Below are 16,051 nucleotides of genomic sequence, written 5' to 3'. Positions count from 1 at the left end.
CTTCCCCACAACAAATTTCAAGAATGGAACCATCAGAATCAGAAGTAGAGAAGTATATGACACTAGCCACGTGGCCCTGATCAAGCCACTTCAACTTTTTGAGTCTCAATGGCTTCATCTGTAAAGTGGGAATTAAGAAATGGTGCATGTAAAGTGCTTAACGGGGAGTAAGTACTAGGCAAACATTAGCTGCTGCTGTTAATACAGACAGGGAATGGTGTGTGTGAGTCTTGTGGGCAAAGATGGGTGAGAGGGGAGACAAAACAGATTCTTGTGATGATGGGGGCAGGGGGTCAAGCTGGTGGTATTGGAGGGAAGTCTGGACAGACCAGTGGTGGGGCTGTCTGGACAGTGGTGGGGAAGTCTGGACAGACCAGTGGGAGGGGCTGGAGTGGAAAGAAGGTGGCCACAGATGACAGCTTCACAGCAGAATTCAGTGCTAAGAGGAAGTGAGTGGCCATGAGTTCCATGGTGACAGCAAGTCTAAGACATCCAGCAAGGCAGGAGTGGGTGTCAGCTCAGGGAAGCCCAGAGGTTAATCCTAGGTGAGAGCTAAAGGGTGTTAGATGAGAGCAAGGCAAGGCTCTGGTTCTGGAGCAGTGAAGGACATAGCAGAGCTATGACCCAGGAACAAGGCCCAGCTTATTGGAACTGGGCCCAGTCATACAGGGACCAAGTAGCCAATAATAATAATAAAAACAATAACAATGATTTGTGTCTACTGGGCATTTATTCATGTTCTATGCCAGACACTGGGCTAAGAGCTTTATATGTGGAAACTCATTTAATCCTTACAATAACCTTATGAAGAAAGTACATCCGAACCCCCATTCTTCTAGGCCAGGCACAGTTGCTCACACCTGTAATCCCAATATTTTGGGAGGCTGAGGCAGGAGGATTGGTTGAGGCCAGGAGTTCAAGACCAGCCCAGGCAACATAGTGAGACCCTGTCTCTAAAAAATAAAACAAAAACCCATTCTTCCCACTGCCCAGGGACACTTCACTAAAAAGTGTGATGGGTGCCAGGATGCTGAGCACCTGGACTTCCCAGCTCATTCCCTAAATGCTGCACAATCAAGGTGACTATGCCCTGGGCCTAAGAGGCAGTAGTGCGCTGGCCCATCACGTCCACTGATGAAGGACATGTAGCTCCAACACAGGAGAGGTGGTTTCAGGATCAGCAAAGCAGGGAAGATGTTACAGGGTTGGCTTGTTCCCAGCATGCTGGTCACTTGTAGCAAGATGGTGTTCTCTCTCTACCTTGCTTTCTTTACCCACAAGCTATTTCTTTGCAGACTTATATGCACAATGCAGCATTGGCAGGAGGCGTGGCTGTGAGTGCCTCATGTCACCTGATCCCTTCTCCTTGGATTGCCATGGTGCTGGGTCTTGTGGCTGGGCTGATCTCCATCGGGGGAGCCAAGTGCCTGCCGGTAAGAGACTAGACAGCTAACCCCCTCTGCTTTGGCTGAAGGCCAGCAGGATGCTGGGACCTGATGGGCCACTGTGCAGTGCACAGCTGCGTTAGGCAGGTGTCGGTGCATTCTCATGTTGGCTTCAACGCCTAGTGAGGGATCCACCCTGGCTCGGTGGTGCATTTGTTAGGATGCTGGGGAGCAGGTGACAGAACCCATTTGAGCTTGCTTGGGCACTGGGGAGAATTTGTTATAAGGCTACTGGGGTGTCACAGAACTCAAGGACAGGGACTGGAGTGTTGTGGGGAGCCCAGAAGCCCCTGTTTTACTTCTTTCTTTGCTTTTCCTGAATATCTGCTTTATTCTTACTCTATAGACCTGCTTCCCCCTCTTCCACCCCACATGGTGGGGTGTAGTTTTTGCTTCAAGAAAGCAGCCTGGTGGAATCTCTTGGCCCCAATCCCAAATTCTCTGGAGAAGGGGCTCTTTGGTTTAACTTGGATAATGTTGTCTTCAGCTGGGGGTGGGCACATCGTGCATGCATGGCTGCTGCCGGGGAACCATGTGGATGATGTGAGAGGAGCAGCACCCAGAAGAGGGGGTGCTGGGCGGATGTCCAGGTCGTGTCCACTTCTGATTGTTTAATTCTTCTTCTAAGTTGATGGATCTTTCTTCAATACTCAGCAAATCCTGATCATTCCAGAATAGTTCATTATAGCCAATTGGTTATAATGTGCTTCTCTAAGGTTATAATGTGTGACCCTAAATATTTAGGGACAACAAATCTTCATGGGTTTGAAGACTTGATAGTGGAAAAAGGAGTATAGTTTTGAAGGCTGGATTTTGATGAACAGTGATTATTCAGGGAGTCCATTTCAACCTAAAATTAGGAAAAACTGGCTGAGCGCAGTGGCTCACACCTGTAATCCCAGCACTTTGGGAGGCCGAGGCGGGCAGATCGCCTGAGGTCAGGAGTTCAAGACCAGCCTGGTCAACATGGTGAAACCCATCTCTACTAAAAGTACAAAAATTAGCCAGGCATGGTGGCAGGCACCTGTCATCTTAGCTACTTGGGAGGCTGAGATGCGAGAATCACTTGAACCTGGGAGACAGAGGTTGCAGTGAGCCGACATCGTGCCACTGCACTCCAGCGTGGACGACAGAGCAAGACTCTGTCTCAAAAAAAAGAAAAAGTATTTTATATACACATTGGAATATTATTTAGCCATAAAGAGAATGAAATCCTGTCATTTGCAGCAACATGGATGGAACTGGAGGCCATTAAAAAATAAAATAAAATAAATAAGGAAAAACTGATCAATTGTTTGATTTGACCAAAACCAGGGCAAATCTGATTTTCATCTTTGCAAGGGGAACGAATTTCTTTTATCTCCTCTGGCTTTGAAATCCTGAAATGAAAGGAAGAAGGGCAGAAAAAAGAACACATAGCAAGTTATCATCAGGCTCAGTGCCCATCACGTTCCCTGAGCCTGTTTCCTTGACTTCATCACTGGCAGGACTATTCAAAGATGATTCACTCATTCATCCATATATTCATTCATTCATCATTCCTTTATTCAACACATATGTTTTAACACTCATCCTGCTTTTCAAGCTATAGGTTAGTCAGGGAAATGGATAAACACAATACAGTGTGAGAATAGCTACAGGGCACATCTAAGCTAGCCTGGGATGGGTCTGGAAGTGCTTCCCGGAGCAGAGGAAACAGTTGACAGCCAAGTGTTGACAGAGAAGTAGTATTAGCCAGGCAGAGACATGGGGAATGTATTCCAGGCAGAAGGAACAGTGTGTATTAAAGGTTATTGGTAAGAAGAGTGTGTGGCCCAACCAGGAAACAGACATTCTAAAAGCATAGGGTCCACCCAGGAGCATGGTGGATCCAGATCCCTGAAAGATGGGAGGTGCTCAGGCACACTTCCAGGGCTAGTTGAGGAGTCTGGATTTTTATTCTTTTTTTTTTTTTTGAGATGGAGTCTAGTTCTGTCACCCAGCCTGGAGTACAGTGGCACAATCTCGGCTCACTGAAGCCTCTACCTCCTGGGTTCAAGTGATTCTCCTACCTCAGCCTCCTGAGTAGCTGGGATTACAGGTGCCCGACACCACGCCTGGCTAATTTTCGTGTGTGTATGTGTGTGTGTGTGTGTGTTTGCTGTTGTTGTTGTTTTTTGAGACGGTGTCTCGCTCTATTGCCCAGGCTGAAGTGCAGTGGCGCGATCTCGGCTCACTGCAAGCTCCGCCTCCTGGGTTCATGCCATTTTCCTGCCTCAGCCTCCTGAGTAGCTGGGACTACAGGTGTCCACCACCGTGCCCAGCGATTTTTTTGTGTTTTTAGTAGAGACGGAGTTTTGCCATGTTGGACATGCTGGTCTTGAACTCCCGACTTCAGGTGATCCGCCCACTTCGGCCTCCCAAAGTGGTGGGATTACAGGCTTGAGCCACCACGCCTGACCTGGATTTTTATTCTGAAGACTAATGGGGATTCTAAGGAAGGAACCAGCCTGATTGAATTTGCATTTGTGTCCACATCTGCTGGCTCACGGCTGTGTAGGAGGCTGAGTGATGGGGAGGAAGGATTACTGAATGGGGATCTGGAGGTGTGGCCTCATGCTTTGTTTCTAACCAGCTGTGTTGTCTTTGGGATGGTGCTTAAATTTGGGCTAGACCAGTGGGTCTCGGTCACCCCCCAGGGGACATCTGATAATGTCTGGAGGCATTCTTGGTTGACACAGTGGGGTGGGGGCTGCTACTGGCAGCTAGTGGGGAGAGACCAGGGATGCTGCTTAACATCCCACAGTGCACAGGGCAGCCCCCACCACAAGGAACTATCAGCTGAAACTGTGCATAGTGCCTACACTGGACCCTTGCTACTCAAAGTGTGGCCCATGGACCAGCAGCATTGGCATCACCTGGGACCTTGTTAGAAATTCTTAGACCCCACCCCACATCCACTAAAGCCCACTGTTCATTTCAACAAACTCCCCGATGATGTGAGTGCACATTCAATCTGAGAAGGGCTTCTTTGAGGTGAGCCTTAGTGCCCATCCCCCTTTGGTGGCCCCGGATGCCAAGGGTGTGTGAAAGGGGTGGGTAGGGAATATGGGTCTCACCTGCCAATCTGCTTATATTAACATTTGTCCACAGGTGTGTTTTAACCGAGTGCTGGGGATTCACGAGAGCCACAACGTGCACTACACCTTCGGCTTGCCGGGTCTGCTTGGAGAGATCGCCTACATTGTGCTGATGGCGCTTCATGTTGTCTGGGCCAGCAGTAACATGTGGGTCACTGGGCTTACCCCCCATCCCCTTAACACTCCCCTCCAACTCAGGAAGAAATGTGCGCAGAGTCCTTAGCTGGGACGTGTGCATTCAGGGCCAGGTGCTCAGTTGGCTTCAGTAAATGCTTTTTGGCTGATTTATTCAGAAATTCTGCCCAGCCCTTACCTTGGATGGATTTATCACCTCTCCAGGCCACTTCTTCTTTCCAAATGGGGCAGCCTAGGTGTAGGACAAAGACGTGAAATCTGAGACCCCACAAAGACAGAGCAGGTCAAATAGGCCCAAGCCAATTAAGACTGTGGTTCAGGTCATGATGCAGAGCTTTGCTGTGGACCTGCTCCCACTGCGTACTAGCTGGACATGCGGCTTAACCTTTCTCGGCCTCAGTCACCCCATTGTAAATGGTGATAATGATACTATCTCCCCTCATAGGGCTGTTGGGATGCTACTGGATTTAATAAGCGGATGCAGGAACATGCGAAGCACAGCCCGTCCCTGAGGCCCAGAGAGGGGTGGACCTTGGCTGAGGTCTCACTGTGAGGTGGGAATGTGGGCCTCCAGACCAGAGGGAGGTCCTGTGGCCCCTGGACAGTGGACAGCAATGGTCAGTTTGACACACCAGAGCCCTGGCCATTACCTCCTGGATGTTGTGTGAATATTTTCTGGACATGGCTTATATAAAATGAAAAAGTGGATTGGGTGCAATATAGGGATAGATTTTTAGAGATGAACTGATAGCATGATGATAATCATATTCACTGAGAACATTTACTACTGTTATTGACTGCTTTATAAGTGTTGGGCATGAGGCTAAAAACCATTATATGCGTTATCTCCTTGAATTCTCACAACTGCCTACTGAGGTATTCTCAGACTCTAAGAAATAATATTTAGGAGAAGTTATCTGCCCAAGATCACTCGGTTGGAACCTGGCTGTAAAAATGGCTGAAGCAGGTGATGAGGAGCTGATGTGTTTGGAGGTGTCTCAGAGAAATCATGGAGGTGCTGGGGTTCCTTCCGGTTCTTGGATGCCTTATACAGAGATAACCGTAGCCCCAAATTATAGGGATCACGTAACAGTGGGCGAGACATCCTTGCTTGGGGTGAGGAGGGGATGACCTGTGTGAAGCAAGGCACCTCTGTAATGGTTTCCAGTGATGTGTCTGCCACTGTCTTAATAACTGTGCAATTCTAAGCAGAACCTTTCCTCCCTCTGGGCCTGAGAGTTCCCCTCTGTAGGATGAGGACTTGACCTAGCAAGGTCCCACTCGGATGCCTGTCGAGAACAGGCAGGGGAAGTTAGAAAAAAAAAGCCCATGAAGGAAGGGAGCTCTTCAGCTTGCACCCACCATCACAGTGCAGGGACCCAGGCTCAGTGTTGCCAGATCCGATGACTTCTCAAGAGAAGCTTGAAATCTAGAGTTTTGCATGGGCTCTCCCAAGGACTGGTGGAAAATTCAAGATTGTTAGTAACACTGTGTGGCTAAATTCTGCTTGTGGGCTGTCTAGATCCCCAATTCTGTGATTCTGTGGTTCTCTGGAAGCATTGGTTCTCCACAGCGCCTGCTTCACCTGGAAGCTTGTTAGAAATGCAAGCCCTATCTATGGCCCCACATCAGACCTACCCAATCAGAAATCTGGGGGTGGGACCTAGCAATTCATGTTTTAATAAGCCTCACAGGTGTTCTCTTGCAAGCTCAAGTTTTAGAACCACTGACCTATAGCCAAAAAAGAAAAAACCAATCAGTGGTTTGCTGGTAAAGGATTAACTTAACAACTGGCTCTCCAAGAAGATAAAGCCTTGATTGGTAATATTTGCAATTTCTATGGTACAAACGCTTCCCACATGACTAAGTTCAAGCTGTCAAGGAGACATCACTGCACATGGACTTGGGAAGAGATGAGAACAATCAGCCCACTGAGCCTATGGGAACTGGCTCCAGTACATCTCTGCAAGTCAACTCTCATCAGGGTGAGTGAGTTGAGGACCAAGAAGCAGTTATCCTCTTGCCTTTGCAGGACGCAGGCAAAGGGAAGAGCATAGTGACAGTGATGATCTCTCATCCAGAGGCCTTTGGTCTGCTGAGAGTAAAAGGTGTGGGCTTCACCAGTCGTGAAGCCAGCCTTGCAGCCTTAGTCATGGTACTCAAACTCTCTAAATCTCAGTTTTCTATCTGTAAAATGAGAAAATAAGACCTATGTCACAGGGTTGCTGTGCAGATTTAGCAACAGAACATAGCCCCTTTCTCTATGATGAGTGATGCTGCATCAGTATGAGGACATCTCTATGTAATGGAAAGATGGAGAGAGGATTAAGGGCAAAGTCAGAACACTTAATAGGAACTGTGGATTAGCTACTTGGTGGCATTGGGCAAGTCAGTTGACTTTGCATTAATTCCACAAACAATATTTCCCAATTTCCTATTCAGATGAGCATATGTGATTGAGTCAGATGCTGTGATCAGAGCCAGGATGGAGCATTTCTCACAAACTGTGGGATTTTTAAGTGATGGGAAGGCACACTGAAATGGCATTGAATCATGCGGTGCAGATACTCTTTTTCAGTTCTCAATCCTCTGATTACATCAGGGAGAAAAGAAAGTCCCCACTTGGGCTGAGAATCTCTGCACCCTTCTAGCTCTTGTTAACCACTCTTTTGAATAGCAGAGAAAACCTCAGGCTGCCATATCTGGGAGAGATTTTAGCAACATTTTGTTTTCATTATATCTCTTTTACAGCTACCTCCCATTTCCCTTCCATTTTAAGCTAGTAACACAGTTTTCTTTTAAATTCATTTATTTAAATGTAAAAATAAGTCTATTTGGAGAAAAAACATTTTAAATAGCATCTCTGGAATGCCAATATGGCTAAATTCATGAATGTTGTCCTCAAATGATGAAATCTGGGAAGCATCTGGCCAAGCTTTGTGGACAGGCCTGCCTAGTTTGAATCCCAAGAGCTACCCATTCCAAGCCACAAAACATTGGAATTCTTGGTTCACTTCCCTAACCTGAACTTGCCCTCTGTGAAATAGGGACACTAATAGCTCACTCACAGGGCTGCTGTGAGGACATGTGTTGAGTGAGGTCTGGCCAGGGAAGACCCCGTGCAGGGTGACTGTTACCATGGTGATGGATTTCTGCTTCATTCATTTCTTTTTCCAGGCAGCATCATATAGAATGAGTTGTGGGATGGCAGTCCGCAGGCTTGGTTTATCCTTTATTCTGCCACTTATTACTTAAAAAACAACAAAAAACAACCCCAACTTATATAGTATAAGCTATATCTAGAAAAGTGCAGATATCATACAAGTACCATTTGATGAATCTTCTGATATCCCTATGTAACCAACACCCAGAACCTCTTCATGTCTCATTCTAGGATAACCACTAACCTGACTTCTAACAGCAGCAGTCAGTTTTGTCTGTTTTTGTACATTATATATGTGATGGTTTGAATGTGTCCCCCAAATTTCATGTGCTGGAAACTTAATCCTTCAATTCATATGTTGATGGTATTTGGAGGAAGGGCCTTTGTATGATGGGACTGGTGACTAATAAGAGAAAGAGAAATCTGAGCTGGCATGCTCTTGCCCTCTCACCGTGTGATGACTTCGCCATGTTACGATGCAGCAAGAAGGCCCTCACCGGATGGTGGCACCATGCTTTTGGACCTCCCAGCCTCCAGAACTGTGAGCTAAATACATTTATTTTCTTTATAATCACCCAGTTTGATATTTTGTCATAGCAACAGAAAATGGACAAAGAAAGAAAATTAATGCAAGAAGTAGAGTTTTTGCTGTAACAGATTCCTGAAAATGTGGAAGTGGCTTTGGAACTGGGTGATGGGAAGAGGTTGGAAGAGTTTTGAGCAGGCTAGAAAAAGCCTGTATTGTCAAGAATGGAGCTTAGGCCAGGCATGGTGGCTCAAGCTTGCAATCCCAGCACTTTGGGACTCCAAAGTGGATCACCTGAGGTCAGGAGTTTGAGACCAGCCTGGCTAACATGGTGAAACCCCGTTTCTACTAAAAATACAAAAAATTAGTTGGGCGTGGTAGTGCACACCTGTAATCCCAGCTATTCAGGAGGCTGAAGCAGGAGAATCACTTGAACCCGGGAGGCTGAGGTTGCAGTGGGCTGAGATCGCACCATTGCACTCCAGCTTGGGCAACAAGAGTGAAACTCCATCTCAAAAAAAAAAAAAAAAAAAAGAATGGAGCATTAAAGACAGTTCTTCAGTTCTGGTGAGGGCTTAAAAGAAGACCCCAGAACTAGGGAAAGTCTGGAACTTCTTAATGGTTACTTAAGTCAATGAGATCAGAATGCTGATAGAAATGTGACTGGTAAAGGCCATTCTGATGAGGTCTCAGATGGAACTGAAGAACCACGTGTTGGAGACTGGAGCAAAGGCCATCCTTTTTATAAAGAAGCAAAGATCTTAGCTGAACTTCTTCTGTGCCAGAGTGATTTATGGAAGGCAGAAAATTGTGTAGGTCAGCCATGTTGTAGAGAATGAAAGAACATTTTCAGCTGAGAAAACAAACTGAGGATGTGACCAAGCTACCGATTGATAAGAAAATTAGTACACACAGAACAAAGCCAGAGGCTGTTCATCAGAACAAGGGAGAAAAACTCCAAAGGCATTTCAGAGATCTTCAAGGCTGCCCCTCCCATTGCTGGCCCAGAGTTCTAAGAGGGCAGAATGGTTTGGAATGACCAGTTGCTGCCCAGGGCTGCCTTGGTCTCTGCTCCCCACATTCTGGTGCAGCATTCCTCAGCCATCCCAGCTGTGGCTCAAGTGGCCCCAGGTGTGATGTGGAAGGTAAAAGTCATAAACCTTGGCAGCATCCACATGGCACTAATTTTGAAGGTGTGCAGAATGCAAAAGCTGAGGGGGCATTGCCTTCTTCTACCTATATTTCAAAGGATGCTGTGAACAGCCACCACAGAGAGCCCCCTAGCAGAGCAGTGTCTAGTGGAGCTACAAGGGTGGGGCCACTGCCAATTCCCCAGAATGGTAGAGCTATCATAGTGCAGTGCCAGCTTGGGAGAACTGCAGGCATGAGACTCCAACCTGTGAGAACTGCAGCATGGGCAGAGCCCAGCAAAACCACAGGGGCAGGGCTCCCCAAAGCTTCGGGGGTCCAAATTTCATAGTGTGCCAGGGAGGTGGCACATAGAGTAAAAGATCATTCTGAAGGTTTAAGGTTTAATGTTGTTTTCTATGTTGGGTTTTGTACTTTCTTGGAACCAGTTACCCTTTTTTCCTTGCCTCTTTTTCCTTTTAGAATGGGAATGTCTGTCCTATGCCTGTTCCACTGTTGTATTTTGGAAGTAGATAACTTGTTTTGATTTTACAGGCTCACAGCCAGAGGGAATCTCCCATAATGAATTGTACCTTAAGTCTCACCCACATCTGATTTAGATGAGACCATAGACTTTGGACTTTTGAGTTGGTGCTGGAACAAGTTAAGACTTTGGGGATTATCTAAATGTGGTGTTTCATGCCTGTAATCCCAGTGATTTGGGAGGCCGAGGTGGGAGGATTGCTTGAGCCCAGGAGTTCAAGACCAGCCTGGGCAACATAGTGAGACCTGTCTCTACAAAAAATAAAATTAAAAGAATTAGCCAGGCATTGTGGCATGTGCCTGTAGTTCTAGCTACTTAGGAAGCTGAGGTGAGAGGATCACTTGAGCCCAGGAGTTTGAGGCTGCAGCGAGCTATGGTCATGCCACTGCATTCCAGCCAGGGCAACAGAGTGAGATTCTGTCTCTACAAATAAAATTAAATAAGTGTAACTGGATATGGTGGCACACATCTGTGGTCCTAGCTACTCAGGAGGCTGAGACAGGAGAATTACTTGAGCCCAGGAGTTTGAGGCTGCAGTGAGCTATGATCATGCCACTGCATTCCAACCTGGATGATAGAGTGAAATCCCATCTCTAAAAACAAAACTTTGGGGCTATTGAGATGAATTTTGCATGTGAGAAGGACATGCATTTTGGGGGCTGGGGCAGAATGCTATAGTTTGAATGCATACCTCAAATTTCATGTGTTGGAAACTTAATCTCTAAATTCATGTGTTGATGAAATTGGAGGTGAGGTCTTTGGGAGGTAACTAGGATTAGATAAAGTTATCAGGGTGGGGCCCCTATCATGAGACTGGTGGCTTACAAGAGGAAGAGAGGGCCGGGCACGGTGGCTCACGCCTGTAATCTCAGCACTTTGGGAGGCCGAGACGGGCGGATCACGAGGTCAGGAGATCGAGACCATCCTGACTAACACGGTGAAACCCCGTCTCTACTAAAATACAAAATTAGCCGGGCACTGTGGCGGGCGCCTGTAGTCCCAGCTACACAGGAGGCTGAGGCAGGAGAATGGCGTGAACCTGGGAGGTGGAGCTTGCAGTGAGTGGAGATCGCGCCACCGCACTCCAGCCTGGGCAACAGAGTGAGACTCCGTCTCAAAAAAAAAAAAAAAAAAAAGAGGAAGAGAGACCTGAGCTGACATGCTCTTGCCCTCTTGCCATGTGATACCCTCTGCCATGTTATGGCACAAGAAGAAGGTCCTCAACAGATGCCAGCAGCATGCTCTTGGACTTCCCAGCCTCCAGAACCATGAGCTATATATACTTATTTTATAAATTACCCATTCTGTGGTATTCTGTTACAGCAACAGAAAATGAACTGAGATAATATACATGGACTCATACAGTAAGTCTGTGCTTTTGTATGCTCTTTGACTCAACATTGTAGTTGTGAGATTCATCCAGGTTGTTAAGCATTGCTGTGCCCTTTTTCCACTGGGATATAGTGTTGTGTCATGCTTGGGTCTTAATTTATAAAGGTGACTGAGTGACATTTTCTTCCAGTATTATTGGAAGGAAAGTTTTGTTGTTCACAGTTCCCCTGTAAACAAGAGGCAGAACACATCATGCAGGGCCACACAAAACTGTATCACCCAGGGACCAGGCAGCAGAAGGAGAGGGGGAACTGGGACTATGCCTTTATGAAAAAGAGTGGTGGGAGAGTAACTGGGTGAGGGCATCCACTAATGGCCAGGAAGTGAAAACACTTACGTTGGAGTTTGTAGCTGAGGGGTTTATGAGTTTCCCATGCCTGAGAAAGCTGACTTGCAAGAAAATGAGATAAACAACTTTGGCCATTAGTGTGGCCCTGTGATAAATGAATGCCAAATAGACAAATAGGGAATCTGAGAAAAGATAGTTGGAACAAGTGTGCCATTGTGTGAATACAGCAGAATTTATTTATCCATTATTGAGGAAGATTTGGGTAGTTTCCAGTTTGGAGCTATTAGGAATATTCTAGTATTGCTCCTATGAACATTCTAGCACTTTTATTTTTGGAACACACGAATGCACTTCCATTAATTATATGCCTAGAAGTGAAATTGTTGAATTATACAGTATTCACACAGTCAGCTTTAGTGGCTACTGCTAAACAATTTTCTCTAGTACTTTGTGCCAATCTAATCCCCGGTAGTATATACAGAAGCTCCTTTTACTCCACATTTTGCCAACACTTGGTGTTTTCCTGCTTTATGATTAGTCATTTAGGAACCAGACCTGTTGCTTAAATTTTGCTATCTCTAATAACTAACTAAATGGAGCACTTTTCATCTGATTTTGGACAGTTGAATATCTTTTCTTATGAAATGTCTATTCAAGTTAGTTTGCCCATTTTCTATGGTGGTGTTTGGTCTTTTTCTTATTGATTTGTAGGAATTCCTTACGTATCCTGAATATGAATCCCACTTTGTGGGTTACCTTTTTCCTTCTTTCTTTCTTTTTGAAAAGGAGTCTCCCTCTGTCACCCAGGCTGCGATGCAGCGGCGCTAGCTCACTGCAACCTCTGCCTCCCAGGTTCAAGCAATTCTCATGCTTCAGCCTCCTGAGTAGCTTAGATTACAGGCACATGCCACCATGCCCAGCTAACTTTTGTATAGATAAAATAATTTTTGGTAGAGACAGGGTTTTGCCATGTTGGCCAGGCTGATCTTTGGCCTCAACTTTGGCCCACCTTGGCCTCCCAGAGTCCCAGGATTACAGGTGTGAGCCACCGCGCCCAGCCCACCTTTTACTTTCTTAATGGTGTCTTTTGAACAAGAGAGGTTCTTAATTTTAATATAGTCCAATTTATCATTGTTCCCTTTATGTTTAGTTCTTTTATGTCCTGTTTAAGAATTTTTGCAGCTGGCGTGGTGGCCCATGCCTATAATTTCAGCACTTTGGGAGACTGAGGCGGGCAGACCACGAGGTCAAGAGATCAAGATCATCCTGGCCAACATGGTGAAACCCCATCCCTACTAAATATACAAAAAATTAGCTGGGCATGGTGGCTGACTCATGCCTGTAGTCTCAGCTACTTGGGAGGCTGAGGCAGGAGAATAGCTTGAACCTGGGAGGCAGAGGTTGCAGTGAGCTGAGATCGCACCACTGCACTCCAGCCTGGTGACAGAGCAAGACTCCAACTCAAGAAAAAAAAAAAAAAGAAATTTTGCAAGGTCATGCAGATGTCCCCTGAATTTTTTCTAAAAGTCACTTAATATTAGATCAATGAATTGAGTAATTGACTCCATTTTTCAGTCATTCAATAAACATTTCCCTGAGGTTTTGATAACCTGAACTGTGTTTGGTGCTGGGGAGGAAGCAAACTATTGAAGATATACAAAGATGGCAAAGATGAGGGCCTGGAGCTTGCCATGCGGATGGGGGGATGGCTGCCTGAATGGTTGGGCAGGTAGTTGTTGATATCTGCACTCACTACTTGAGCAGCAGGGTGGCAACTCTTTTTATCTTTTTAATTTATTTTTCTAGTCTGAGGGTAGTTCTTTTCAATTCTCTCCACTCTCCCATGATCTTATGAAGTAGGAACTGTCATTATTTCCCCCACTTTATAAGGAACAATCAGTAAAGACAGGTAAGATAACCAAATGACATACAAGGTGGGGTCCACCCCACCCCACAAGGCTGCAGGCTTGGGGCTTTGCTTTGTCTTAAAAATGATAATATGAGCTGCCCACCTGTTGAGACAAGAAATAGGAAAGGCTTAAAAAACTGGCTTGTTGTGTACAACTATCCGTGGGGCTACAGTGAAGGCAGTTCCCAGGTGCAGGCTGAACCCTGGCACAATCACATTTAGCATCCAAGGGCCCCCGTAATATCTTAATCTTTGAATTGAACCCCTGGGGTTGCCTTGAAGGAGAGAGGTCCTGGAAGTATGTTCAAGGGGTAAGGATGGGCAGGGGAGATGGGTCTGAAAGCCAAGCTCTACCCCACCCACCTTGCCCCAAGAGAAATAGAACCTTTATCTTTAATTGTCTGATGAGAAAACTGGGGGCTGGCCAGACGTGGTGGCTCATGCCTGTAATCCCAGCACTTTGGGAGGCTGAGGCGGGCAGATCACTTGAGGTCAGGAGTTCGAGACCAGCCTGGTCAACATGGTGAAATCCCATCTCTATTAATAATACAAAAATTAGCCAGGTATGATGGCATGTGCCTGTAGTCCCAGCTACTTGAGGCACAAGAATCGCTTGAACCTGGGGGGCAGAGGTTGCAGTGAGCCGAGATCGTGCCACTGCACTCCAGTCTGGATGACAGAGTGAGACTCTGTCTCACAAAACAACAACAACAAAAAAAAAAAAAAAAAAAAAAGAGAGAGAGAGAAAACTGGAGGCTCTGAGAGGTTAAGGGACTTGCCCAGGGTCTCGCAGTTAGTAAGTGACAGAGCTGGCACTTGAGCTTGGGTTTTCTGACTCCTGGTCTGGTTCATTATCCACAAGGTGCTGAGAACTAAAATAAGCCACAGACAATCTTGGAATCTCCTTCCCCTCCCTCCCTCCCACATGTCTGCATGGCTTTTGGGGAAAATGACAGGGGAGTGTACCAGCCAGGACGAGGACCCTTGTTTTCCTCATGGTCCTTCCCGGCAATGGCACCACTGACACCAACAGTCCTTTTTGTCCCTGATGACCTCTGCTGCCTGATGCCCAAGTGACCACCTCTGCTTTGTCATTTCTAGGATCGGCTTCCAGGTCCTCCTCAGCACTGGGGCATTCAGCTTGGCCATGGCGATGAGTATCACATCTGGTCTCCTGACAGGTCAGTGTGAGGCCACCTTTCTTCCACCATTGCCCAGGACACAGCACCTATATCCAGAGCACACCCTGCCATGTGGCTGGATGTATATGTGCCCCATCTCCTTCCCTGAGGATCACATAATTTCAGAATTGGAAAGGTCCTTAGAGGTCACCTGCTGCTGATGTGGACTGTGAGGCCAGGGAAGGGAAGGGACATCCCTGAGGTTATAAGGAGAGTGAGTGGCAACATTGCAGACTTTTGAACCCAGGGCTGATGATCACACTCAGTTTTGCACAGAAGCCTGAGAAAATCCGTACACACAAAAGCCTACCTTTTATTTCTGAGGACACCCATAATACTATTTTATTCAACAGATATTTATTCAATATCTACTATGAGCCAGGCACTGGGGACACAGCCATGAGCAAAACAAATTCTCTGACTTCATAGAATTGACCTTCTAGCGGGGAAAGTATTAACAATAAATAGACAAATAAGTGTCTACTATGTCAGATGGTAATAAGTGGCTGTGAAGACAGAGCAAACTAGAGAGACACAGAGTCAATGTGGGATGGGGTGTTCTTTTAGAGGGGTGGTCAGGGAGGGCTTATCTGAGTAGTTGGCTTTTAAGCAAAGGCCCCAGTGAAGAGGAGGGAGATATGCCATGCATTTAGTTAGGGGAAGAACCTTCCATGAAAATAGGATAGCAAGTGCAAAGGCCCTGAGGCAGGACCATGCTTTGTGTGTTGAGGGAACAGTAAGGAGACCAGTGTGGTTGGTGTGAATGGAGTGAGAAGGAGTGGCAGGGGTTGAGGGCAGAATGGTAGTGAGGAGCAGGCCCTTATAAAAGATGGGAAGCCATTGGAGATCTTTCAACAAAGGAGTAAAGTATGTTTCTGCTCTTGCAATACAATAGAACAGCAAAAAATCTTGGGGAGTTGCTAATTAGCCAGTTTTACTTATATGCCAGGTGAAAATATGTGGCTATGTGCAGTGGCTCACACCTGTAATCCCAGCACTTTGGGAGACCGAACTGGGAAGATCACCTGAGATCAGGAGTTCAAGACCAGCCTGGCCAACATGGTGAAACCCTGTCTCTACTAAAAATACAAAAATTAGCCAGGCGTGGTGGCGGGCGCCTATAATCCCAGCTGCTTGGGAGGCTGAGGCAGGAGAATTGCTTGAACCCGGGAGGCAGAGATTGCAGTGAGCCGAGACTCTGTCTAAAAAAAAAAAAAGGC

At 46.4% G+C, this 16,051-nt stretch overlaps 1 protein-coding gene across 7 annotated transcripts in view; it reads left to right on the top strand.

Annotated features, from left to right (window-relative positions):
• RHCE (Rh blood group CcEe antigens) overlaps nt 1-16,051 on the top strand; it is a 72,946-nt gene that overhangs the window by 41,832 nt on the left and 15,063 nt on the right. For 4 of the 7 annotated variants that reach the window (XM_017856160.1, XM_017856162.1, XM_017856161.1 and 1 more), the window contains exons 6-8: nt 1,296-1,433; nt 4,578-4,711; nt 14,752-14,831. In XM_017856160.1, coding sequence (XP_017711649.1) covers nt 1,296-1,433; nt 4,578-4,711; nt 14,752-14,831 — 352 coding nt within the window. Of the gene's footprint in view, nt 1-1,295; nt 1,434-4,577; nt 4,788-14,751; nt 14,832-16,051 lie in introns of those variants that run through there. The other 3 variants (XM_017856164.1, XM_017856163.1, XM_017856158.1) reach the window with 3 other exon arrangements.

Source organism: Rhinopithecus bieti, unplaced genomic scaffold (assembly GCF_001698545.2).
Source record: "Rhinopithecus bieti isolate Rb0 unplaced genomic scaffold, ASM169854v2 scaffold_41644, whole genome shotgun sequence".
Taxonomy (NCBI): Eukaryota; Metazoa; Chordata; class Mammalia; order Primates; family Cercopithecidae; genus Rhinopithecus; species Rhinopithecus bieti.
Note: the sequence above shows the minus strand (reverse complement) of the source record. Positions and strands in the feature narration are given on the sequence as shown.